The sequence below is a fragment of the Indicator indicator genome, chromosome 1, assembly GCF_027791375.1.
Source record: "Indicator indicator isolate 239-I01 chromosome 1, UM_Iind_1.1, whole genome shotgun sequence".
Taxonomy (NCBI): domain Eukaryota; kingdom Metazoa; phylum Chordata; class Aves; order Piciformes; family Indicatoridae; genus Indicator; species Indicator indicator.
In genome coordinates, this window is record NC_072010.1 from 127408319 (window position 1) to 127433970 (window position 25652).

General features: G+C 46.1%; 1 protein-coding gene across 3 annotated transcripts in view; it reads right to left on the reverse strand.

The window, feature by feature from the left end:
• Nucleotides 1-25652, reverse strand: part of PTCHD1 (patched domain containing 1) — a 42925-nt gene that overhangs the window by 9798 nt on the left and 7475 nt on the right. The window contains exons 2-3 of one of the 3 annotated variants that reach the window (XM_054387114.1): nt 20071-20098; nt 16903-17389 (exon numbers count right to left, since the gene is read on the reverse strand). In XM_054387114.1, coding sequence (XP_054243089.1) covers nt 16903-17389; nt 20071-20098 — 515 coding nt within the window. Of the gene's footprint in view, nt 1-16902; nt 17564-20070; nt 20099-25652 lie in introns of all 3 variants that reach the window. The other 2 variants (XM_054387106.1, XM_054387098.1) reach the window with 2 other exon arrangements.

Sequence of the window (25652 nt, forward strand, 5' to 3'; positions counted from 1 at the left end):
GGTTGATTTAAGCCTGAAATCATCCCACTGAACAGGAGAGCTTGTCTGCCAGAGGAATTTAGTGTGCTGTGCTAAAGTGTGTGAATTTACAGAGGGCTAGCTAGGCTGCACCAGCTTTCTCTGTGGCAATCTGGGAAGGACAGCTTGATTCCCCTTCAAAGTGCAATGAAATATCATCTGCAGGGACAAACTCTGGATAAATCAACATGGAAGAGCCAGGATGCTATAAATTCATACCCCTCAGCTTGCTGCCAGCACAGGCATGGTCTCAAGAGTGGAACTTGTGCAAAATGAATACGTGGGAGATTGGAATCAGAGTGCAGGAATTGCTCTTTCCAAAAGGATACCTGTAATAACAGATGATATAATGAAGGCACAATGAATTTTCCTAGCTGACAGTATTAAAAATAACAATGTGCATTGCTCCATGCTGGAGTTGCTTTCCACAGCAATGTCAACAAAGAGGCTGAGATAATTTCCCCCTGCTGACTTATTTTTTCCAGCTAGATCAATGATCTCATCAGCTGCCATCTTCTGAAAAGCCAAGGCAAAGGGCTAATCCAGACTCCCTTTGTCACACAGAGTTGCAATCAACCAGTCGTTGACTAAATACCAACCTGCCTCATGCAGCCTCTCCCAGCAGGCACAATTTAAACTTGGAACCTCTAACAGGCTCAAAGTGCTACTGAATATTCAGGCAGAGCACAAGAACCTGCATCCAGCTGAAGCAAACATCTCACTAAAGTAATAAAACCCTGCATCTAACCGAGGTCCTTTCAGCATGCAGACAGAATTAGCACCAAACCTGACTCACAGAGCAGTTTTCACTGAGTTCATAGCAGTTTAGTGGCATGGGTTGAACTGAATAACCTGATCTAGTTGAGGCTGCCCCTGCTTACTGCAGAGGGGGTTGGACTAGATGACCTTTGAAGGTCCTTTCCAACCAAGACCATGCTGTGATTCTATGAACAGTTAAATCCTCGTTAGGCTGTTGCCACTATCCAGTGTCCACATTTGTGGCCCATAAATGGCACTGCAGCACTACAGTGTGAATGTCAGAGCTCAAAGAGGGATGTGCCATCAGACATCCCACTGCATGCAGACTTGCCTGTCCCTCAGCTCTTCTGCTGAGCAAAGGAAATGCACTGCAAGCTCTGCTTGCTTTTTCTACACTTGCCTGAGTATCTCTGGGAGCCCAGATGGCAGTATAAGAGTAGAATCTATAGGATGCTAACATCCTACAAGGTATTCATCTGATCAGCTGTGTTTCCAGGGAGCAGTACTCGTCTCAGAAGAATTGTGGCAAGGGGATTGAGTGTGGTAGACAATCGAGTAGCCTTAAATGCATCCTCATTTGGAAGGTGAATAAAGTCCCAGCTACCCAAGCACAGCCTGACTTCATTTCATGCCTCCAAGAACAGGTTTAAAGGGCAAGTAAGACTGAATGCTATGTGCAGGCATGGTGTGTGGATTAAGAAGAATTGATGAAGACTGATACAGGATGGGATGTCACAGAATCACAGAATCACAGAATGTTAGGGGTTGGAAGGGACCTCAAAAGATCATCCAGTCCAGCCCCCCTGCCAGTGCAGGGTTGGTGCATGCAGAGAAGAAACCTTCAGCTAGTGCTCAGCACTTCATGGTTTGAGACCACAAAGTTATTTTCAGTTGTAGATCCTGTGGGAAAGACTCTCTGGACTGTTAAGCCTGTGCTCAATTTGCTTAATGTATAGGCAGGAAACACAGGGTGTGTGTAAAAATCCAGCATGAGGTTTATGCCTCATTGGGGTCTTGTGTAGCACTGCCAGTCACAGTTTAAGAGGGGGCTAGATTCCTCAGAAGACTCATCTGTGTCTGCTGCACTGAAGTAATTTTGATCTCAGTCTTCTGGCAATGAACATCTATCCTACATTTCCTACATTTCTAAACTTCATAGAATTATGGAATAGTTTGGGTTGGAAGGAACCTTAAAGATCATCCAGTTCCAATCCCCCTGCTATGGGCAGGGACACCTTCCACTAGACCAGGTTGCTCAAAGCCCCATCCAACCTGGCCTTGAACACTTCCAGAAAGGGGGTAATTGCAGCCTCTCTGGGCAACCTCTTCCAGTGCTTGACCATCCTTACACCTTCTAATCTAAATCTATGCTCTTTCAGTTTAAAACCATTGCCCCTCATTCTACCACTACAGGCCTTTTTGAAAAGTCCCTCTCCAGCTTTCTTTTAGGCCCTCATCAGGTACTGGGAAGCTGCTCTAAGGTCTCCCCAGAGCTTTCTCCAAACTGAACAACCCCAACTCATCCTATCTACCCTCACAGGAGAGGTGCTCCAGCGTTTTTGATCATCTTTGTGGCCTTCATCTGGACTCGCTTCAGTAAGTCCATGTCCTTCTTATGCTGGGGACCCCAGAGCTGGATGCAGCACTCCACAAGAACACAGGGGGAGAATCACCTGCTCCCTTCACCTGCTCCCTTGACCTGCTTTTGGAAATGCAAAGTAAGATTAGTTCTGTGTTCTTTTGTGAAACAGTCTGGGTTAGTGAGGCTTAGCCCTTTCTGAGTTATACTCAAAAGTAGACATTTGCACTAAGAATGCACTGACAAAAAAGAAGTCACCTTCATGCTCTTGGTCAGGACACAGTCAGCAATGCTTGGGGTACACAAAGCATCCCAATTGTAAGCTCCTCAGTACTATCTTTTATCATTGCGAACAAGCACAAATGAGCCAATGTTTAGAAAATCACAGGCTAATTTTAAGAGCATGACCCACATCTTACTGTTGAAATTAAAATCATTCTACCTGTAAATCCTTACCTCTGAAGAAGTACATACACATACACAAGACACATGGAGACATTCCTGCCATTTTTCTACCTCCATAAGGGGAAAAGAAACAAAGAGAAGTATTTTAAATACGTAAAATAAACAAAATCTTAGTATTTATAGTCCTAGCCTTCATCACCACCCCTAATTTACAATGGCACTAGCATAGAATCATCCAATCATAGAATCATTAAGGTTGGAAAAGATTCCTAAGATCCTAGAGTCCAACTATAACCCAACTACCATGACCACTAAACAATGTCCTGAAGCACCACAGCTACACACTTCTTGAACACCTCCAGGGATGGTGACTCCACCACCTCCCTGGGCAGCCTGTTCCAACCCCTCCCCACTCTCACACTAAAGAAGTTTTTCCTAATGTCCAACCTAAACCTCCCCTGGCACAACTCAAACCCATTTTCTCTCAACCTATTGCTGGCTACCTGGGAGAAGAGACCAACCCCAGCCTCACCCCAACCTCCTTTCAGGTAGTTGTACAGAGCAGTAAGATCTCCCCTCAGCCTTCTCTTCTCCAGGCTAAACAATCTCAGCTCTCTCAGCTGCTCCTTATTAGGCCCTCCAAACCCCTCCCCAGCCTCATTGCTCTTCTCTGGACCCGCTGCAGCCCCTCGATGTCTTTCCTATGCTGTGGCACCCAGAACTGAGCACAGCACTCAAGCTGTGGTCTCTCCAGGGCTGAGTACAGGGGCACCATCCCTGCCCTACTTCTGCTGGCCACACTGCTTTTGATTCAGGCCAGCATGCTGTTGGCCTTCTTGGCCACCTGGGCACACTACTGGCTCATGTTCAGGAGGCTTCTTTCATTACTTTATTTTTGAAGTACAGGTATTTAAAAAAATATTAATGATAAAAATTCATATCTTTTAACTTAATATTACATTTTCAAACTGCAGTTGTTTTTATACTGTACCAAATTCAATTGAAATGGATAAGCTCTTATTCTAAAGGTTATATAGGTAATCACAGAATCACAGAAATATTCAGGTTGGAAAAGAGCCTCAGCATCACCAAATCCAACCATTAACCCTGCTCTACAAGGTTCACCCCTAAACCACATCCCCAAGCACCACATCCAAACCACCTTCAAACACAGCCAGGCTTGGGGACTCAAACACCTCCCTGAGCTGCCTGTTCCAATGCCTGACTACTCTTGCATGGAAAAAAAAAATTCCTGATGTCCAGTCTAAACCTACCCAGTTGTAGCCTGAGGCCATTCCCTCTTGTTCTCTCACTAATTATCTGTGAGAAGAGACCAGCAGCAGCCTCTCTACAACATCCTTTCAGGTAGACAGCAATGAGGTCTGCCCTCAGCCTCCTCTTTTCCAAACTAACCATCTCCAGCTCCTTCAGTTGCTCTTCATAAGATTTATTCTCCAAATTCAGCACACATGGGGTTAATCTCGATTTCAATAGTAAAAATGACTGATTTAGGATTTGGGAGAATGCTGTGGGTTTTTGCTTGATCACTCTCTTTTAGTATTGAAGCAACGTAATGCTTGAGATTTTGTTGTTATAGTGATAGGAGAGAATGTCAGCTAACTGCATCTGAAAAACAGAAACACAGCGGAGAGAAAACTTGAGTGGCTCTTTTTATTCTGAGCAAGGCAGATATGCAAAGCAAGTTATAGTTCAAAATCTCCTTTTGATACGTAAGTGACTATGTAATTCCACTTCAGATTGGGGCAAGGCTTCTTTTGGTGTTTAAATGGCAGGCTGTCAACTCTGTTGAAACATGTGACTTGCTTTCCTCTGTTTTCACAAGAGACCTGGCAAAAGTTAAGAGTCATCGTGGTGTTCAGTGCAACGCAAAGAGCTGAGAGTTAGCAAAACCTGGGGTTAGCTGCTGGAAGCTTTATTTCTGTGTGATGCTCATCTACTGACCACCCAGGACTTGTACAGATTTGAACAGAAAAGCGTCTGAGACAAGCTTGCACCAAACCCAAGCCTGCAGTTCTGCGGAAAACAGCAGGGGAGCATCTAATCTCCTGCTGGCCTTCACAGTCTCCCTGACAGCGAGTCCCTTGCACCTCCCAGGAGCATCTCTTCACCCTCGTTAACTTGAAAACATCAGAAAATTCCCCAGGAAGCACAGTACCCTGCCTAAGCTGTTATTTGAAGAGACAGAGGTTTAGGTTTGCAGCATGGAGGCTGACAAGAGGGGGAGAGCACAGGGCTGTGGCTGCCTGCCAACACTGCTAGCACGCAGGGCATAGACCCTGGGGTGGACAGGGGGAGCCAAGACCACACTCTGCACCAGGGGAGCTGCACAGGATTGTAAAGGAATGAGAGAGGTGGCCAGCAAGACAGATTTCCTGCATGATGTATGTACCTCAAGCCTCACTAGCCAAGTAGGTGATAGATAGAGAATTACATATCAAGTACTGCTGGGCTCATCTCACATCTAACACACTCTTAGCAACAGACAAAACTGTAAACTATTGAGTTTTTGACAGATTTTATGCAAGTTGTGTTAAAAAAATTAAATATAATACTACTTAAAGGTGGATGAAAGCTACCATCTGTGCAAGGTTAATGTTTATCTGGTACAGAACAGCCAAGTGACATGACAGTTCCTGAAGACAGAGTAAGATACTGAGTACACCTAGGGCAAAGTCATGTTTCAAGTATCTCAACCCACAACCCAAACCATAATTGCTTCTAGGAGCATTTTCCTAGTGGGATATGGATTAGTTTACCACACTTCCAAGTTCCTCTTTCCTAGTGAGAAAGCTGCAACCAAAACATCTCAGGCATGACCTTAAATTCACCTATTTAAGTGATGCTTGTCATGACTCTTACAGATCGAGCAAGTGAGACAACGTTCAAACAGTTGCAAAACTTCAGTTAAAGCTTCTAAGACCTAACTATTTTTAACTGAAATAAATAAATCATTGCATGTTTGGAACTCAGCTTGGGCTTTCCATCAAGCAACCAGACTTAGCTTATTCCAATTGAACTTAATCCATCCCTGCCAGTGTCCTCTGCCAGAATGCAGAGGCCTCGTGACCTAAAAATGGTAAGCCGCCCCCGCTCCTTCCCCTGCCTCTTGCCTGTGTCTGTTTGGGGGATGACATTTATCAGATGCACAGAATGTGCACCACCTCTCTCACAAGAAAGACCCAAAATGAAGTTACATCAGTTCCTGCTGACCTTTCCCTGGTTCTCTTTGATCATCTGAGTTCAGGATACTGCAAAGTAGACCACAAAATATTTCCTGCCTGTATATAGAGAAATAATAAAAAGGTTTTTCTTTAACTTGTGAGCTTCCAATATATTGCCATGCATGTGGAAATTCCTCTTGAGGCACTTCACTACTTGAAGACAACTAGGATGTCAGAGCCAAGCTCTCAATACTCTTGACTGGGACTTGTCTTGACAAACCCTTACATTAAACTGCATGCATTGACTTCTCTGCAGTTAAAAGAATGAACACAGTAAAAGTAAAGCATCTTTCTGCTACTGGTTGCATAAATGAATGCTCATTAAATGCACTGCATCACCTGCAACACAGTTTCATATGAAATAAGTACCTACTGGAGAACTACCTGTCAAGAGGCAACCTTACTCAAGGAGTGTACACCACTTGTATTCAATACTAAACTGTTCTCTGGATTGACTTCCTATAGATACAGCTCCCCTTTTCCAAAAGCTTTATGTTTACTGAGTCATCAACCTTCCTGTGAAGCCAAGCAGCATGTTTGTCTGCAAGGATTTCACTGGGGTTTGTGTTGGTGAGGAGGGAACATGGACACATGTTGGCTGCGTGGCTATCACACGTGGCTGGTTCTACCAGCTGCTTTTGCACTGCACAGGAAAGGGCTGGCACAAGTGTCTCAGTTATTCTGTCACCATGTGCATTTTTAGCCTTGTTTTCCTCCATGCATGAGTGGCTTCATGGTGTTTGGATTCCTCAAGAGCTTTAGGGCATCATCCTTCAGTAGGAGAACTGGAGTGAGGGAGACAGCAGGTAGAGGAGATTGTCACCTTGCCTTTGGGTGGAAAACACTGGTGAGAGGACTCATTGGTACAGTGAGTGAGGAGGGGTGGCCTGGGGGCCTACTTCTGCTCTTCCTTGCACAGAAGAGAAATTCTAGGTGATGCTTGAGGAACTGCAGAAGATGCCAGTCTGCTTAGAGAGCTCAGGAAGAGACTCAGGGACTGAGGAGAGAAAAAGAAGAGGAAAAAGGAATGAAGAGGAAAGGGACATGCCTGGGATTCTGCTCAGGGTAGATAAAACCAGACTAATTTGATTTATTTATTAGAAGAATAACGAAAGGAACAAAATACAAAATGCTGTAGGGCTGTAACTGGGCTGTGCAGGGTTGAACGGTGAAAGCTGAGAAGATGGAGTGAAAAAAACCTCCCAAGTGTACTTCCAGGGCACTTGGAATCCTTTTAGCAGCATGAAAAAAGCAAGGAGGAGACCTTACTGGAGCCTTCCAGTACCTTAATGGGGCCCACAAAAAAGCTGGTGAGGGACTCTTTAGGGTGTCAGGTTATGACAGGACTAGGGGCAATGGAGCAAAACTAGAAATGGGTAGATTCAGATTGGATGTTAGGAGATTGGATGTGGTGAGACACTGGAACACGTTGCCCAGGGAGGTAGTAGAAGTCTCATCCCTGGAGGTTTTTGCAGCCAGGCTGGATGTGGCTCTGAGCAACCTGATCTAGTGTGAGGTGTTCCTGCACATGGCAGGGGGGTTGGCACTGGATGATCTTTGAGGTCCCTTCTAACCCTAACAATTCTGATGCTATGATGAATAGTGGAAATCTGAAGCAGCTGAGATATCATTGCAGGCTGTGGTGGGGATCTGTTTGAGAGCCAAGGAAATTACTGAAGAACACAAGGGAAAGGGTAGGAGCAATGGACCCAGCTGGGGCTGTGAGGAGTTGGGAGGATGGGAAAGAAATAAAAAAACCCAAACAACAACAAAGTGGCAGAGTGGTCACACTGGCAGGAGTGGGGAAAGCAAGAGAAAAGGTGAAAGGAACTTAAGAAGACCAAAAGATGGTGAGAGGCCTCAGGAAAGAGATGCAGGGAGACAGGTTAGACCTGCAGGCAAGCAAGATGGATGAGATGGGGAAAAGGGGCAGGGGGCAACAAGCTGAGGCAGCCAGCTGAGAGAGGATGTGCTTCTTCCTGGCATGAGGAGATGGCAGAGGGGCAGCCAGACAGGGAGAGAGAAAAAGCTTAGCTTGGGGAATAAAAACAAGAGAGACTCAGTAAGGTTCACATTTTTATTAAGTGACAACAGGAAAATCAGTGGAAAAGTACTACACAAAGTCAAACATCTGTGTGTGTGTGTGTATGTGTGTGTGTGGGTGCTACCTCTCTGTGTGGACTGAAGGGTACTAGAGAGAGCTGCACAGGGGCTGGGTCCTCTCTTTGAAACTCTCCATATGTAACCAATGCTGACATTGTGGTTTATTGAATATAGCAAACACTTGGTGCTTGCTGGAGAGGATAATGAATGCTTTTAGGGTGTACAAATTTGGCATATGTTGCAATTCCCTAGCAGCACATTCTTCCAGAAAACTGAAGCAGGAGCTGGGCTGGGTGCCTTCCTGGCACTGAGGTGTGATGCCAGGGAGATACATGAGCTGGCAGGTGCTGGCCCAAGCATCCCTGTCCTCACAGGGTTTTCATTTTGGTTGTTAGTTTCCCTGCCTGGTTCAGCTACCTGTTGTCTTCAAGGTCCCTAACCTTCAGCAGTCCTCTCACTTGCCCTCCTTCACTGCCATCACCAAACACACTGACCTCTCTTGTTTCCTAATGTTCTGACCTTCTTTCCTGTCTATGACCTCAGATCATATCTTTGCTGCTCCAACATTTTGCATCCCTTAAGCCCCTGTACAGATATCTTAGGTCAGTCCTTAAGAGGAGAGACTGAGGGAGCTGGGGCTCTTTAGCTTGGAGCAGAGGAGCCTGAGGGGTGACCTCATTCATGTTTATAAAGATGTGAAAGGTGAGTGCCAAGAAGATGGAGCCAGGCTCTGCTCAGTGATGTCCAATGACAGCACAAGGGGCAGTGGGTGGAAGTTGAGGCATAGCAAGTTCCATGGAAGCCTAAGGACTTTTTTTTTCACTGTGAGGGTGACAGAACACTGGAACAGGCTGCCCAGGGGGGTTGTGGAGTCTCCCTCTCTGGAGACATTCTGGATGTGTTCCTGTGTGACCTGCTCTAGGTGCTCCTGCTCTGGCAGTGGGGTTGGACTGGATGATCTTTTGAGGTCCCTTCCAACCCCTAATATTCCATGATTCAGATTCAACAGCCTGGTTTGCCCTCAGGCAAGCCATGTAGAAGGTGTGCATCCAAGGAACTGGTGTTTCTGAGAAGGGATCAGCACTTCTCTGGATCTCTGAGGTATTCCTGTGAGCCCTGGTAACTCCAGCTACCCCCTGAAGTGTTCTCCACCTCTTCTGCTCCTGTGCACTCTCCTGACAGATGCAGCCTTGTGCAGTCTCCTTCTCCCCCCTGACTTTCCCTTCACATTCACCCAGCACTGAACCTCAGCGGGACTCTGCCTGACACTACCACCTTCTCCTTCCCAGTCACCCCTCCCTGGACTTGCTCTGTTGACCATTTTCTCCTTCTCTCTTCCCAGAAACAGCGTACCAACCACAGAGGACACAACAGAAGGATGGAGGGAGGCATTCAGAAGAGGTATTTGCATTCATCTCTGTTTTGCTGAGCTTCACACGGGGCTGGCTATCGTTTGTGTTTACAGCGAGCTGCAAGCTCAAGCCACTCTCGTAACTGCTAACTGGTTTTCCCTTGCCAGCAGCAGCGGCTAAATATAAGCCCACGGAGCTGTCCCCACGTCCCTGCCCGTATCTGGCATTCCTCTGTGGTTTCACACTGCCAGTGCTTTTCACGAACTTGGCAGCTGAAGAGATCCGCCTCTCCCCAAACAAGCTGTAGGAGTTTCTGGAGGGATAGGAAACAGGTTGCTGGGTTTCTCTTCAGTGTAAAGAGCAATACTGCAATTTTCTTTTGAGTCCCCTAAGCTAAATGCTGCACTCCACCTCTGGGAAGGAGGCTGGAGATCTGGGCAGAGTCCAAGGGCATGAGATTTACCAAGTCTAAGTTCTGGGTTCTACACATTGGCCACAACAACCCCATGCAGTGCTACAGGCTGGGGACAGAGTGGCTGGAGAGCAGCCAGGCAGAAAGGGACCTGGGGGGACTGGTGGACAGGAGGCTGAACATGAGCCAGCAGTGTGCCCAGGTGGCCAAGAAGGCCAATGGCATCCTGGCCTGGGTCAGCAATAGTGTGGCCAGCAGGAGCAGGGAAGTCATCCTGCCCTGTGCTCAGCACTGGTTAGACCACACCTTGAGTGCTGTGTCCAGTTCTGGGCTCCTCTATTCAAGAAAGATGTTGAGATGCTGGAGCATGTCCAGAGAAGGGCACCAAGGCTGGGGAGGGGTCTGGAGCACAGCCCTGTGAGGAGAGGCTGAGGGAGCTGGGGGTGTTTAGCCTGGAGAAGAGGAGGCTCAGGGGAGACCTCATTGCTGTCTACAACTGCCTGAAGGGAGGTTGTAGCCAGGTGGGGGTTGGTCTCTTCTCCCAGGCAAGCAGCACCAGAACAAGAGGACACAGTCTCAAGCTGTGCAGGGGGAAGTTTAGACTTGATCTTAAAAAGAAGTTCTTCCCAGAAAGAGAGATTGGCCATGGGATGTGCTGCCCAGGGAGGTGGTGGGGTCAGCATCCCTGGAGGTGTTTAAGAAGAGCCTGGATGAGGCACTCAGTGCCATGCTCTGGTTGATTAGATAGGGTTGGGTGATTGGTTGGACTTGATGATTTTGGAGGTCTCCTCCAACCTGGCTGATTCTGTGATTCTGTGAAAAGTCATGTCAAAAACTTGTTTAGCCCATGCTGCTGGTTGTCCAAGGGTTTGTTTGGTAACACTAGGTTGGGTTTTCTGGGGGTTGTTTTGGGGTTTGTTTTTTTTTTTTTTATTTTGGAGGAAACTGGTATTTTTCAAGGATTGGCAGTCATTAAACAGCCTCTAATGTGTAAAGGAAACTTAGGATGAATATGTTAGCATCTGTGCCAGATCAAACATCTGTAGTTTTTAATGGAGCAGGCAGCAGGAAATCAAGAGTTTTAATTCTGTTATTCAGCTGGTGCTAATAAATCAGCTATTTATATAAAATTCAACACAAATTGAAGACTTCAGTTTTTGGTTCTTAGGGTCAAAATTCAACACCTTGAATTTAGCAAAGCATTCCATATGAACTAGACATGAGTAAAATTACTTGCTTACACACTGATAGCTTAAAAAAAAAAACAGAGACATATGTTAATTCAAAATATGCCCAGACAAATGGTGGCAGCCTGCCAAGTTTCACAGGTCTCAGGCTTCACTTTCACAATTGAAGTACCTGTGTAAATCCAGAGCTGAAAAGTTCCCAATTTGACTTGACAAGATATCCCTAGAGAAGAGAGTGGCTGCAGCCAGCCTGCCCTCCTCTCACAGCTTGCTCCCAGCACGTCTCCTCTGCAGGGCCTTGGGCCATGGGGGAATAGGCTCTAGCAGGCATAGCCTCCTCCCTTACTTTCACAGCTGGACCAAAGGGGTGACCAAAGGGGACCCCTGCTCTTTTGGTACCTGCTGGGGAAGGGTTTTTCTGGCAACATCTCTCCTGGCTTCAGTTTTTGCCATTCAATTAGCAATTCATGATGGCTAAAAAGAGATCTGCTACAACATAAAAATCGTCACAGCAGTGCCATACTCAGGCCAGGTACAATCAGATTGCTCTGGGCAGCCTAATCTAGTTGAGGACATCTCTGCTGACTGCAGAGGGGGTTGGACTAGAGGACCTTTGGAGGTCCCTTCCAACCCAGACATTCTCTGATTCTATGATTCTGTGATCAATGACTGAATTATTCTGAGTGAGTTACCTTTTGTGAGCTGGATTAAAGTAACCTGCCTTAATCAAAGAGTGAAATCAATTAGAATATACCATAAAGGTGATTAAAACCAAGGCATGAAGTGTTTAAATCAGTATGCCACATTTTAACAGGTGGGGTAGGCAAAAGATGTTTCTGCCTACACTTACACAGGCTGAGCTTGGTAAACCATGGTAATTGTGCAACTGAATATTGTCCTAGTGATTCAAAAGATAAGATTGGGGGTTGGACTACTTGACTTTCAGAGGTTCCTTCCAACCCAGCCCATCCTATGATTCTATGATTCCAGCACCTAGTACCCCTCACTATAGCTTGTTTGTTATTGGAAATGGCTGAAGGGATGTTGCAGAAAATAGCATGAATGAAACCCACTATTAAAGACCACATTGAACTGAGTATTTTGCAGACTTACTGCCTGAATTCTTAGAACAGGTTTGTGACTGGACAAGGCATTTCAGCTACTTAGAAAAGTCATTCCTGAAAAGATGAAAAAAAGTATTTAATTGCAAAACACTGATGACCAGTTTTACCTAATGCACCTTGGAAGGGCAGTGATGGCAGGGGCTGGATGACTTTTGGAGGTCCCTTCCAACCCAAACCATTCTATGATTCTCTAATTCTATCAAGAACTTAATGAACAGGAGAAATAGTGTGAGATAAACAAACTGTAATTCAGCAAGGACAAGGGTAACTATCTATATTTTGGAGGAACCAAACAGGGTAGAAAGTGACACAAAGGATCTGTGAATTGCCATGTGGCACCAACCAAATGCCAAACATTTCATCCTGCTGAGAAAAAAAAAGTTTCATATGGGGATGTACGAACCAGGAGTGCCATATGCAAGATGTGTGAAATCATCCTCCTACTCTGCTTGCTGCTGGAAGGCTCAGCCTGAATGCTACACCCAGATTTAGGCACTGCATTCCACAGGAAATGTGGAGTGGCCAAAAGCAAGAAGCTTGCTGGAAATCTGGTAAGCATTGTCTTGAGGAAATGTGGGATGAAAGGGAAGAGGACTGGCCAAGAGAGAGTGGTCTCAAGTATGCAAAGGAAAAAAGACAATCAATTGTTTTCCAGATGCAGTGGGTAAATAAAGAGGACAGCAGAGTTACAAAAGGGGAATTGGGGTTAGACATGATGCAAATGCTGTAGCAGCAGTGCAGTGAAACACAGGGGGAAACGGCCCAAGAAGGAGACAAAGTGCAGAGCAAAAAGCATCTGCTAGGAAAGACAGAATCTTGTCCTGTGGCAGAGGGCAGATGGCATCTGCACAGAATCTTCCCCTGCCTTCTCCATCTCTACGATGCTGATGAAGAGTTAAAAATCCCTAGTTGCTATAAACTGGGGAAACTTCATTAGTGATTTATAACAGTAAAGAGGCCTTGCCTGAAATGTGACCAGTCTAATAATTTTTTCTACCTAATTTTTTGCCTTTAGACACACGTAAGATTATGAGTAATAGCCATGAGGCTACACAGCTATCCAGAAATCCTTTAGCTTTCTAAAGGTCAGTTAATCTATGATCTAATCTGATCATTACTGAAATTAAGTGGAAATAGTGCAACAGACTCTAAGAGAGGGTAGTTTGTGTCTCAAATTAAGCCTCAAATTAAGCCAACCTTTTACAAGCAGGACCATAGAATCCAGTGCAGGTCGCACAGGAACACATCCAGATGGGGCTTGAAAGTCTCCAGAGAAGGAGACTCCACAACCTCTCTGGGCAGCCTGTTCCAGTGCTCTGGGACCCTTACAGTGAGGTTGTTCTTCCCCATGTTGAGGTGGAACTTCCTGTGCTGCAGTTTCCATCCATTGCCCCTTGTCCTATCCCAGGGCACAAGTGAGCAGAGGCTGTCCCTTCCTTCCTGACACCAGCCCTGAGATATTTATAGACACTGATTAGATCCCATCTCAGTCTTTTCCTCTCCACACTAACCAGCCCCAGGTCTCTCAGCCTCTCCTCATCAGGAAGTGCTCCAGTCCCTTCATCATCCTTGTAGCCCTCCTTTGGACTCTCTCCAGCAGATCCCTGTCCCTCTTGAACTGGGGAGCCCAGAACTGGATGCAATATTCCAGGTAGGGTCTCACTAGGGTAGAGTAGAGGGGGAGGAGAACCTCCCTGGATCTGCTGGCCACACTCCTCTGAATGCACCCCAGGATCCCATTGGCCTTCTAAGCCACCAGGGCACATTGCTGTCCCATGCAGAACTTGTTGCCCACCAGAACTCCCAGGTCCTTCTCCACAGGACTGCTCTCCAGCAGATCCCCTCCCAACATGTCCTGCTGCAGTTTATTCTTCCTTCCCAGGTACAGGATTCTGCACTTCTCCTTGTTGAACCTCTTTAGGTTCCTCTCTCAGTCTGTCCAAGTCTTGTTGAAATAGGCAGGCAATAAATTTGGAAATGCATGATCTTTCTGTTTTACTGCCAGGAAAAAAATAAAAAGGAAACTGCCTTTCTAACTATATGCTGGTTTAAAACAGTTCTCACTCAAAACTCCAGAATATCTTCAGTGCCTTCTGTTCACCTGTTGATACTCCTGTCCCTCAGGAGGTTTTATGCAGCTGGGGAAGCAGGCAAGATTCACATGAACTTGGCTGATCTATCTTGACTTGTTCACAGTGAGAGCTGAGCTGCGTATTTGAAATGTACTCCTTTGGAGAGTGGAATACTTCAACGAAGTTAAACCAAAAAAGAACTCAGTTATAAAAAAAAAGGAAAAAGAAAAGCAGAGTTGGCTGTACAGCTCAGCAGTTAAAGGAACACTAAAATAGAAGAGTGAAACTTCTCAGCCGTAAGCTTTCAAGGATTTCAGGTCACTATTAGTGAATTAAAGATCTGAAAGGTTGTCCTAGCAAGCAGATGCTTTGATCCTCATGCAGTGCTACAGACTGGGAGATGAGTGGCTGGAGAGCAGCCTGGCAAAGAGGGACCTGTGAGTGCTGGTTGACAGCTGTGGAACATGAGCCAGCAGTGTGCCCAAGTGGCACAAAAGGCCATTGACATCTCGCCTTGTATCAGGAATAGTGCTGCCAGCAGGACTAGGGATGGAATTCTGCCCCTGTACGCAGCACTGGTGAGGCCTCACCTCAAGCACTGCCTGCAGTTCTGGGCCCCTCACTGCAAGAAAGATACTGAGGTGCTGGAGTGGGTCCAGAGGAGAGCGATGAGACTGGGGAAAGAACTGGAGGGAAAGTCTGATGAGGAGAGGCTGAGGGAGCTGGGGGTGTTTAGTCTGGAGGAGAGGAGACTCAGGGGGGATCTTATCACACTCTACAACTACCTGAAGGGAAGTTGTAGTAAGGCTCTTCTCTCAGGCAACTTGTGACAGCATGAGAGGGCATGGCCTGAAGCTGCACCAAGGGAGGTTTAGTTTGGATGTCAGGAAGCACTTCCTCATGGAAAGGGGAATTAGACACTGGAATGGACTGCCCAGGGAGGTGGTAGAGTCGCTGTCCCTGGAGGTGTTTAAGGAAAGATTTGATGTGGCACTTAGTGACACGGTCTGGTCAGTGTGGTGGTGTCAGGTCCTAGGCTGGACTTGATGATCTCAGAGATCTATTCCAGCCTCAGTAATTCTGTGATTCTAAACACAGCTAATATTTCCTAATTTTTGAGTCACTTTCCCCAGGCACTTTCACTTTATTATGGCTGGATTTAGTAGCTTTGCTGCTACTCTTGCAACATATCTGGAAATCCCCTCCCATGTAACAGAGACAACTTCATTTCAGGTACTGAATTTTATAATACATGCACAAGAATTAAGAAAACAAAACACAAAAGAAAACCAAAGATTCAGGTCAGAAAGCTAGCTTCCTTTTGACTCTTGACTTTCTTGTGCTGCATCTCATCTAGATTATGATACAGCTTAATTTTTATGGATGTCATCTGAGAATGAGAGCTGAATCCTCATTGTCACTGAATATATTCTGTACGTTAAAACTGGTAGTGCAATGCATTGAAGCAAAGTCTTTAATTAAAGCGCAACAGTGCCACAGCTACAGTACAGGCATGGCCCAGGAACCTGCTGCTGGGTATAAAAATAGCTGTGCTGAAACGTGTCATATCACTACATGATGTGACTAAGGCAGTGGAGACACTCTTACACTCCAAACCTCAAGTATTACCGAGCCCTGATTTTCAGCTGGGGGAAGCTGTGATCAAATCAATGCATGTATTACTCTCCACAAATGAATAATGGCATGAAGGAGGACATATTAAACACCTACAACGTACAAAGCTTTTCACAGTGGTTGTGAACCAAACACAAAGAAAAGGATTGTGAACTCTCCAGAACTCTCCTTTTGTCCTCCTGACTGCTGGGATACAACCGCGGCGTTCCCACAAATGCCCTGGTGACAAACAGGAGAGGTCTCTGATTTGGGGTCAGAAGCAAGCTGACCGCCTTTCTCTCCTCTTCTCTACCCTCAAGGAAAACAAAACAAAACAAAACAAAACTACTTTGCTATGAAAACTGGGAAGATGAAGATGTCTCTACCAGCACTGGAGGCAGGGAGTGGCTGATTCTGCATCCCTCCATAGCCCTGTGCTACGGGATGCGCCGGCACTAACACAATGGTCTGCCCCTGATTGGGGGAGGCAAAGCTCTCCACCCCAGGACAGTGAAACCCTCCCTATGCTCACTCAGCCAACACAGGAGCTTCAGGAGAAACACAACCCAGAACCAACCACGGACAGGTGCCTGGCAAGCCAGGCCAGCAGTGCCCTGCTCTCTGAAGGAGCCAGAGATCTCTAAACGCCCAGCCCACGCAGCCCCTTTGCTGACGCTGGCATTGCAGCACGGGCACCTCTGCAAAGGCTTCCTTGCAACGCTGCCCACCAAAACACCCAGAGAAAAGCAGCAGCTGGGCTCCCCCTCTGCACAAGGCACAGCATTTGCACATCCTTGTTCCTCACTAGCACGGACACTACATCCTACGGCAGGGCGCTGTGCCGCACCGGAGCCCCAGGCACAGATTTTAACGTCCCAGTGCAGGCCGAACAGTTTAGTAAAAGAAGCTGTGTGGATTTGGCACAGGGCTGTGTTGCAGGGAGAAACCACCAGAAGCCATGCAGTGACGGTTCTCTCCTTGCTGGGAAATGCATCAGGGAGGCACAAACACATAAAAGAGAGAGGAGATAGTTACCTAACATGATGAAGGGGATTCCCAGGAAAGTGGAATTATATTTCCCACCAGTGAGATTGATGATCCCAGCTGCAGTCAGAGTGGCAAGGGTCACAGTCAGCAATCCCAACAGGCCAAGCCAGGGTTTGCTGCGGACACAATCCTGCATGGAGCAGCAGAGAATGGCCAAGGTGACCACAAGCACCAAGCTTGTAATCAGGTAGCGCTGTGACACCCTGCTCGTCTTCTGGAAATCCTCCTTCAGCGAAGAAGAAGTGAAAGGATACATTTTGACTTTCCTGTTGGATTTCTGGAAAAGTTCAACAGTGTCACAGAAAATGGATTCCCACTTCTCTGCCACCATGTCATTCAAGGAGTTGATGGCCTGCAAGTAGTAGGTGAGCTGAATGGCTTCTGCAGACTTCACCCGGTCTTTGCTGTGCACAGTAACCCCACCGAGCTGATGCCCATTATACACTTCCCTGCCATCCTTTAAGTGAGTGATCGGGTAAGTGATTGCAAAATTAGTTCGGTTAGAAGAACGAGCAGCCTTTAATTCCTCCAGCACATGCACTATGTCGTCCACTATGCATGTCTTGTCATTGTTCAGGATACATATATGGGCAAAGGTGTAATTGAAACCAGGTCTTTGAACTTGGATCCTGGTCACAGCAGAGTGCAACTACAAGGGAAAGAGAAATCACAGACGTTACTCATGGGTTCATCTCGCACGGCAGCAGCCACAGAAACAGCTGCTCCTCACCTCCGTCCCTCTCCTAGTTGATCTCAGGAACAACAACAAAGACAGAAGTCTGGGGGACTGCAGTATTAACAGCATACTCATTGCAAAATAAGAAAGGAAACATGCACTAAAATAGCAGCACTATTCCCCCAGGTCCTTTGCTGGTAACTCAGGTGTGTTGTGATGTGCATCTGTGTCATGTGTGTCTGCTGTTTGGCCTCTCTTATTTACAGACTCAAAAAGCCCAAGCCTCCACTTTCAAGTGATCTGAGTGAATGTGAAGTGTAACAGCCCCACCATGTCTGGGGACACTGTCGTGCCCAGGACTGCCAGATTAATCTCTCTTGAAAGATTAGACTTTAGGTACTGAAGGCAGAAGAGCAATGTGACCAGGGGTGTCACCCATGTGGGATGTGCTGGCAGCCGGCCACACGGAGGGCACTGGCACTCACTTGGAGTAAAGGGCTTGAGGCTCAACAAGGCTCTGGGCAACCTGATCTAGTTGAGGATGCCTCTGCATACTGCAGAGGGGTTTGGACCAGATGACCTTTGGAGGTCCCTTCCAACCCAGGCCACAGCTGCATGTCCTAAGCGTAGAGATTGTTGGCATTGCAGGAAAATGATAGTTGGCATTAATTAATTTGCACTGTTTTTTCCCTCCCTCTTTCCTCTACCAAATTCTCAAAAGGAAGTAATGGCAGACATTGACACTGGTTTCCTCCTTCTCTGTCTGGGAGCTCCTGTCAATCAGGAAAGGCCTCTAATTTTAGGGCCTGCAGGTTATTACTGCTTATTGTTTGGTCTAGCAGCATTTAGTGCAGCCTTCTTTCTAAGTTGTTTTGCATCCTTCTGAAATTTGCCATGCCTGAGCTCTGACCCAAAGTGCATTCAGTTATTTTTGAACATCAGAAAGGCAGAAAAATTACCATTTCTTCTTGAGAAAATAGAGAAAAAGTGTGCAACCTTTTTCTAAGTCTGTTTTAGTCAACATAGAAGAAGAAGGAGCAAGAAATCTAAAAGATGGCAAAGGGATAGCCCTAATAGGCTGAGGTTATGATATTTTCCAGAAGGAAAATATTGAGTTTGCTGATGTTGGGAGCCTTAGCAAAGTGCAAACTGTTTTGGTTTTGTTTGGGGTTTTTTTTGCCTATTTTTCTTGCAAAATATGCAGGTTTCACCCACCACCATCACCATTTAATTCCTTCTATACTGTTGAGAGAGTAGCAAGACCTTCTGTAAGGATGTTGCTGAGGCCAAAGCTTCCACCAGAAGTCTGAGCACATTCTCCCTGTGGCTGTGACATCCTTTGTGGTGGGTAGCCACAAAGTTTAGGGGATGTTTAGACTGACATTAGGAAAAAGTTTTTTCATGGAAAGGGTTGTCAGGTATTGGAACAGGCTGCCCAGGGAGGTGGTTGAATCACCATAGAATCATAGAATGGTCTGGGACAGAAGGGACCTCCAAAGGTCATCCAGCCTGACCTCCCCACAGTCAGCAGGAGGATCCCCAACTAGATCAGGCTGCCCAGGGCCTCGTTGAGTCTCACCTTGAATATCTCCAGGGAAGGGGCCTCAACCACCCCTGGACATGTTTAAAAGCCATCTAGATCTGATGCTTGGTGACATGGTGTAGTGACAGGCTTGGTGGAGCAAGCAAAATGGCTGGACTGGATGATCTTGGAGGTCCTTTACAGCCTGGATGATTCTATGATTTAGGAAAAGGCTCCTTCTCCTCTTTTCTAGGTGACAGAACAAGTACCCAACATAGCAAAGGTCAGGGTCTCCTGCATGATTCTGAGCACATGCTTTGTGGTGTTTTAGACCTATTTCCAAAAAATCCTCCATGAATCCAACTATTTTGTGATTGTGATTACATTGCATCACCTGTAATGGCTATCGGTTTAGTTATGTCACCTCTGCTTCTCAGTATGACATCATCAAGGCAGAGATTGCAAAATTCCTATATTCTCAACTTTTTTTTTTTTCCCCTCTGGCAGCTTCAGGGTATATTTTTCCACATTTGAGTAGCTGTGGAGTAGTGGAGATCTTCAAGGTGAGGCTTGACAGGGTTCTGGGCAACCTGATCTAGTTGAGGATGCCCCTGCTTACTGCAGAGGGGGTTGGACTGGATGACCTTTGGAGGTCCCTTACAACCCAGACCATTCTATGGTTCTATGATTCATTTTCAACAGAACAACAGTTAAATATTGACATTCGAGTGACAGGTTTGAGAAATGAACTACCAAATCTTGAGGAACTTGAGGAGGAACTTCTTCACTGTAAGGGTCACAGAGCACTGGAACAGACTCCCCAGAGAGGTTATGGAGTCTCCTTCTCTGGAGACTTTCAAGACCCATCTGGATGCATTCCTGTGTGATTCTGTGGTCCTGCTCTGGCAGGGGGGGTTGGACTGGAAGATCTCCAGAGGTCCCTTCCAACCCCTAACATCCTGTGATCCTGTGTGATCCTCTGAAATCTTCTCACAGTACTGTAAGAATACAGCTGGCCATGGTGAGAGGCAAAATTCTCCATCGTGGAGGGAGAACAAATATCTGTCTGTGCAAGAGAGAGGCTTCTGCATAACTTGCTTCTTAAATTAAACAAATTAAAAGATTTGCAGGAAGATGCTAAAAATACAAATCCAGGCAAATGAAGTAGCAAATTCTTCCTGTCTTTCCAGGTTTTGTCTGTAAAGCTCTGCTTTGCAAGAAATCTTTTAGGGTATGAAGCCAAATGTATCTTTGGGGGATATGCTCTGATTTACCAAATTAAAGACAGATAGCTGATTTTAATTTATTACAATGGCAGCTCCTGTATGGTTTTCAGTGACAATGGTTGTAAAATCAGATGTCATGTAAAGAAGCACAGCTGAATACAACTCAGAGGAACAGAAGGATTTTCCTGACTCTATTAGATTCACAACACAACTCTTTCAGAGAGGAAAGTGCACAAGGAACTAAACCATCACACAACTTTTATCAAGCAATGTGTGTTGCTGTTTACCTACCCTGCCTCACTGCTGCAATTCTTCCTTCTACAACTGAAGCACTTTTAATATTTAGGTTATAAAATAACCTCATCTGTCACAGCTGTTACAGCAGCTTCAGAGAAAGGCTAGAAGCTAAATGTCATACCTAAAATACTCATATCTTCTTGGAAATGATCATTTCAGACTCAGGAGGCCGTTCTGCAGTGGTGGCCTGGTGCTTCTTGAGAGGCTGGGCTGGGCTGGACCAAGCTCTGTGTGGGGAGACCTGACCACTGCATTTCCCAGTGATGAGGCTTCGGGGAGCAGAGGAGAGCAGGTAGCCAGCTCTGCATCCTGGCACATCCTGGCAGCCAAGCAGCCCCCAGAGTTGGCTGCAAGCTTGTGTGCAGTTTAGAGCAGCCAGGAGACATACTCCGAGCTTTGCCAGTGGCCACAGTATTCGGTCTCGAATTGCAGGCAAATAGCCCAGGTGGAAAAGCTGCCATTTCCTCCCTCCCAGCAAAGTGTGTCCAACACTACCTCAGCGCCCAGAACTCAGCTCCAGGAAGCCTGGCTCAGGCTTTCCTCTTCAAGACAAACACATCTCTTTACTTGCACATCGCTTTTCCAAACCACATCCTACAAAAACTCCACTCTGTTGCTTTACTGCAGGCCAGGGGTGCACTGCAGCATGGCTGCAGGCTGTCCCTCTTCCCTTTGCTTGCCTGTGGCTGCCTGTGCACCCTTGGGCTGCTACCTCTTTCCTGCTGACAGCTGCAGTCCCATGACACTCTCCTCTCTGCTGCCAAGCTGAGGATTCAACTGTGGCTACCAATATTTTTCCCCTTGCATCCAGAGCCCACACACACAGCCCCAGGTGGCTGGATCCCAGAGAAAGCAGAAGGTCCTAGAGGTTACGAGGGCACATCCTACCAGTTCAAGGGATTACACAGCCTGCAATTTGCTTGCCTATGGTACACCAGGAAGTCCCCCAGGAAACTGGAGTTTGTTCACAGGAGATGGTGAAGGCTGTTGTGTGATGGGGACAACAGCAGCAATATGCTAATGCATAATGCATGCTGCCTTCCTCAGTGCAGCAGATTTTAATAGCAAGTAACCACATCCTGAATAAACCTGGCACCTACTACTGGGACAAACAAGTGACCCCCAGATGCTCGTTTATCCAGCTGTTTTCTTATCCTTACTGATCCTATTAGGAGAAAGGGAGATTTAAAGAAATAATAAAGCTGAATGAATATTGGATTTTTTTCTTGAAGGGAGACATGCACTGCTTGCTCATCACTCACAGCTTTTTCAGCTAGCTAATAGTGGAAGGCACCAGAAAGCAGTTTACTGCTGAGATGCCAGAACACTGCAGTATGGGAGCTACACAACATTGCCTAAGCTCCCTTGCCATGGTGGCACACTGTCCCTGAAAGCACTCAGGCATGAAATAAGAACTTCCACTTCTCCCTTTCATTGCTGTTTTAACAGTGACCATCACTTCCAATTCCCTTCCTCTGAAAATGCTCTTTATGTATAGTGTCCCATAACATGCCAGAGGTTTCTAGAGCAGCGTTGTCTCTTCCTGCAGCCTTTGGCCATTTGCATTTGGTAAATCTTGGTCCTGGGTTTTGTTTACTCTAAGTCCCATGCTCACTCAATTATTTATTTCAGACAGAGAGGAAAGATGGCTTCAACTGGGACACAAATCCCTTTCTGTAAATACCTCCAGGTGAGGGATACTGGTCTCATGCCTCCACACTAAGCAACATTTCAGCCTGTGGCACAGCTGACAGATGAGAAGTGGTGAAACTGCATCGCCCTCCTAGCTGCTTTTGCCCATGGGCCCAGGATGGGATGCCAGGAAGCAAAAGCTAAAATCCTTTCACTTATCCTGGGCTAAGCCATTTGCTCCAGGGCCTCAGAAAGCTGTGGCTGTAAAGATTTCTTCAAGCTGTTTTTTGGCTGCCAGTTCTCCTACCTCTGCCATCAGCACAGGAAGACAGGCGCTGGGAACCAGGGCCCCCCAGTAGACTCTGTTTGGCTGCCCAGTTTGGCCAGGCTCTGCACCAGGCTATGCAAGACAGCTCTTCCCTGTACAGAACTTGGCACTTTCAGCAGTGGCAGCAAAGCTGAACCTGGAGGCAGAAGGGTTGTACTTACAGCTGTATATTCGGACAGAAAGGGAAGCTTGATTTCATTAAGTCCACGCAAAAGATGCAGGGAGCTAGAGGAAGGGGTGAGGAAAAGCTCTATCCCCCTTGCTTTATTCAGAAGTCCTTTCTTTAATTAAAAAATGAGCAGGTATCACCAGAATTTTGTCAATTTAATCAGGTAACAAAGAAAGGTCTGCAGCCTCCTTGTGAAGCAAACAGACTCTCACTCCAGGAGAGAGGTTAGAAACTCTGATTTATGTGCAAAATGACCCACTCCCAGAAATCCTTTAAATGCACGTTACACAAGGAGCTATCCCAATCAAAGCTATGGGCAAAGAGAACAAGGCATAAGGACCCAGGGTGAAAAGAGTGACAGCAGCATGCACTGAGCCACTTCAACCTTGCCAAGTTCCTATTCCTAGCTCATGGAAAGCTATCTCCACTCCCAAGGGAGCTGGATCAGAGTCACAGCCACCATTTTTAATATTAAGGATGTGTAAAAATACCCCCTGCTCATCACATCCACTGCAAAAATGTGTTTGCTTTTGCTGCTGAGCAGTGAAGTGCTATGTTTTAAAAAAGACATTACTTACTGTAAGGACTCAACTGTGCTTTGTACACTTGACATAGCAGCCAGCAAACGGCCAACTAGAGAGAATCAGCTACATGCAGGGTTCTGCATCTGGGCTGGAACAATCCTTGCTATCAATACAGACTGGGGGGTGAGGTGCTAGAAAGTTGCCCTGAGGGAAGGGACTCAGGGGTGCTGACGGATGAGAAGCTGGACATGAGCAGGCAATGTGAGCTTGCAGCACAGAAGGCAAATCACATCCTGGGCTGCATCAAAAGATGCGCTGCCAGCAGGTTGAGAGAGGTGATTCTGCCACTTTGCTTTGGTGAGACCTCACCTGGAGTACTGTGTACAGGTCTAGAGCCTTCAGGAAGGACATGGACCTGATGGAGAAGGTCCATAGGAGAGCCATGAGAATGGTCAAGGGGTTAGAGCACCTCTGCTGCAAGGACAGGCTGAAGGAGCTGGGGGTGTTCAGCCTGGAGAGGAGGAGGCTCCAGGGAGACCTTCCAGTACCTGAATGGGGCCTACAAGAAGGATGAAGAGAGTCTGTTTACAAAGGCCTGCAGTGACAGGACAAGGGGCAACAGCTTTAAGCTGAAGAAGAGCAGATTTAGATTGGATGCTAGGAACAAGCTCTTTACTATGTGGGTGATGGAACACTGGAACAGGTTGCCCAGGGAGGTGGTTGGAGGCTCTTTCCCTGGAGATATTCAATATGAAGCTCAATGAGGCCCTGGGCAGCCTGATCTAGTTCAGGATGTCCCTGCTGACTGTGGGGAGGTCAGACTGGATGAGCTTTGGAGATCCCTTCCAGCTTGGACCATTCTATGATTCTATGATACACAGATGTCCTCCTGTCTGTCCTACAAATGATGTGGCACATGGAAGAGACATCAGAAGTCAGATATCACTTTCTCTTGTTGTTGCTATTATTTGACTCCGTTTAGTCTTTCAGTCCACAGCTGATGGTTCAAATTAAAAATGAGCTTCACTCCAGTCAGTGCTGCCAAAATCTTTATAATTTTTTTTTACTGTCATTTTCACCCAATATAGCTTCTTCCTGAGCCTGGAGTATTTCTCTGGAGCCCGAAATATTGTGATTTAAGAAAAAAAACAAACATTAAAAAAATCTCAGTTTACATTGAAAAAAAAATTAAATCTGATCTCATGGTTATGGACAAAAGCCTAAAAAGGCTCAAAAATCAAGTGAAGAATGAACTCATTATCTACTGCTACTTAAAATCTCATCACTGGTTTGGGTTTAAGAATGAAAAAGTAGAAAGCAAGTTGAAGACAACAATTTTAAATATAGGCTTTACTTTCAGATACTTATGCTTTTTGGTAGTTTTTATTGTTTTTGGGTGGTTTTTACAGGTAAAAGTTGTGCCAAGGAAAATAATAGGAGAAAAAGCCTTTAATGGCCAGCTATAAATTTCTCCCTTTTTTATATGATCTCAGTAATCTCTGGCAATTCTTATCTTTGCAAAGTGCTTTTTTAATTCGCTTCGGGAGATGTCCTCAGTCAAAATGTAAAAAGGTTATGAGAGGCAAAAGAGTTGCACAGCTCCCATCTTAGTTCATGAAAGAAAACACTGTGCTCTGGAGACATGGGTAAAAATTAAACTATTAAAGAGTCTATTTTCATCAGAAGGTGCAGAGGGGGAAGGCAAAGGACCTCCCTGAATGGGGCTGTGCCCTGCTGTCAGCCTGAGGGCTGAGGTTCAAAGGGGGCTGGTAGGCAGCAGCCTCCTGACTGAGCCAGCCTGGCTAAGGCATTGAGTGTCAAAGGTTGGACTGGATGATCTTTAAGGTCTCTTCCAACCAGAGAGATACTGTGTGCACACAGCCAGTGGAAGAAGCAAACGGATCCTCATGGCTCAGGATAAACATTAGGAGCTGCAGAGAGAGAGCATGCAGGAAGAATCACTATGCAGAACGCTTTTCCTAGCAGTCCTACAGTCAGGTTTCCTGAAGAGATGCTAAGATACTAATTATGCAAGCTGTGTATTTTTGCAACTAATTATATTTTTTTCAGCTGTCCAAAATGTGCTGAATTATATTTGCTCCAAACAATTTTCATGTAAATAAAATCTAAAAATCGTTCAAGCTACAAGTCATCAATCGAGGAACAACTATTAGTGCTTGAAGTGGCAGATGTGTGTGCATTTATATTTCCATCTGCCTTCTTGGTAGCTCCAGAAAATTGCTAATTTTTTTTTTTTTTCCCTAATCTGAAGTGCAGAAGCTTTTCTAATCAATACCATCTTAATTCTGACAATCATCCTCGTAATTCTGCCTGAATTTATGCCAAAGAAGCCCAATCTGACAT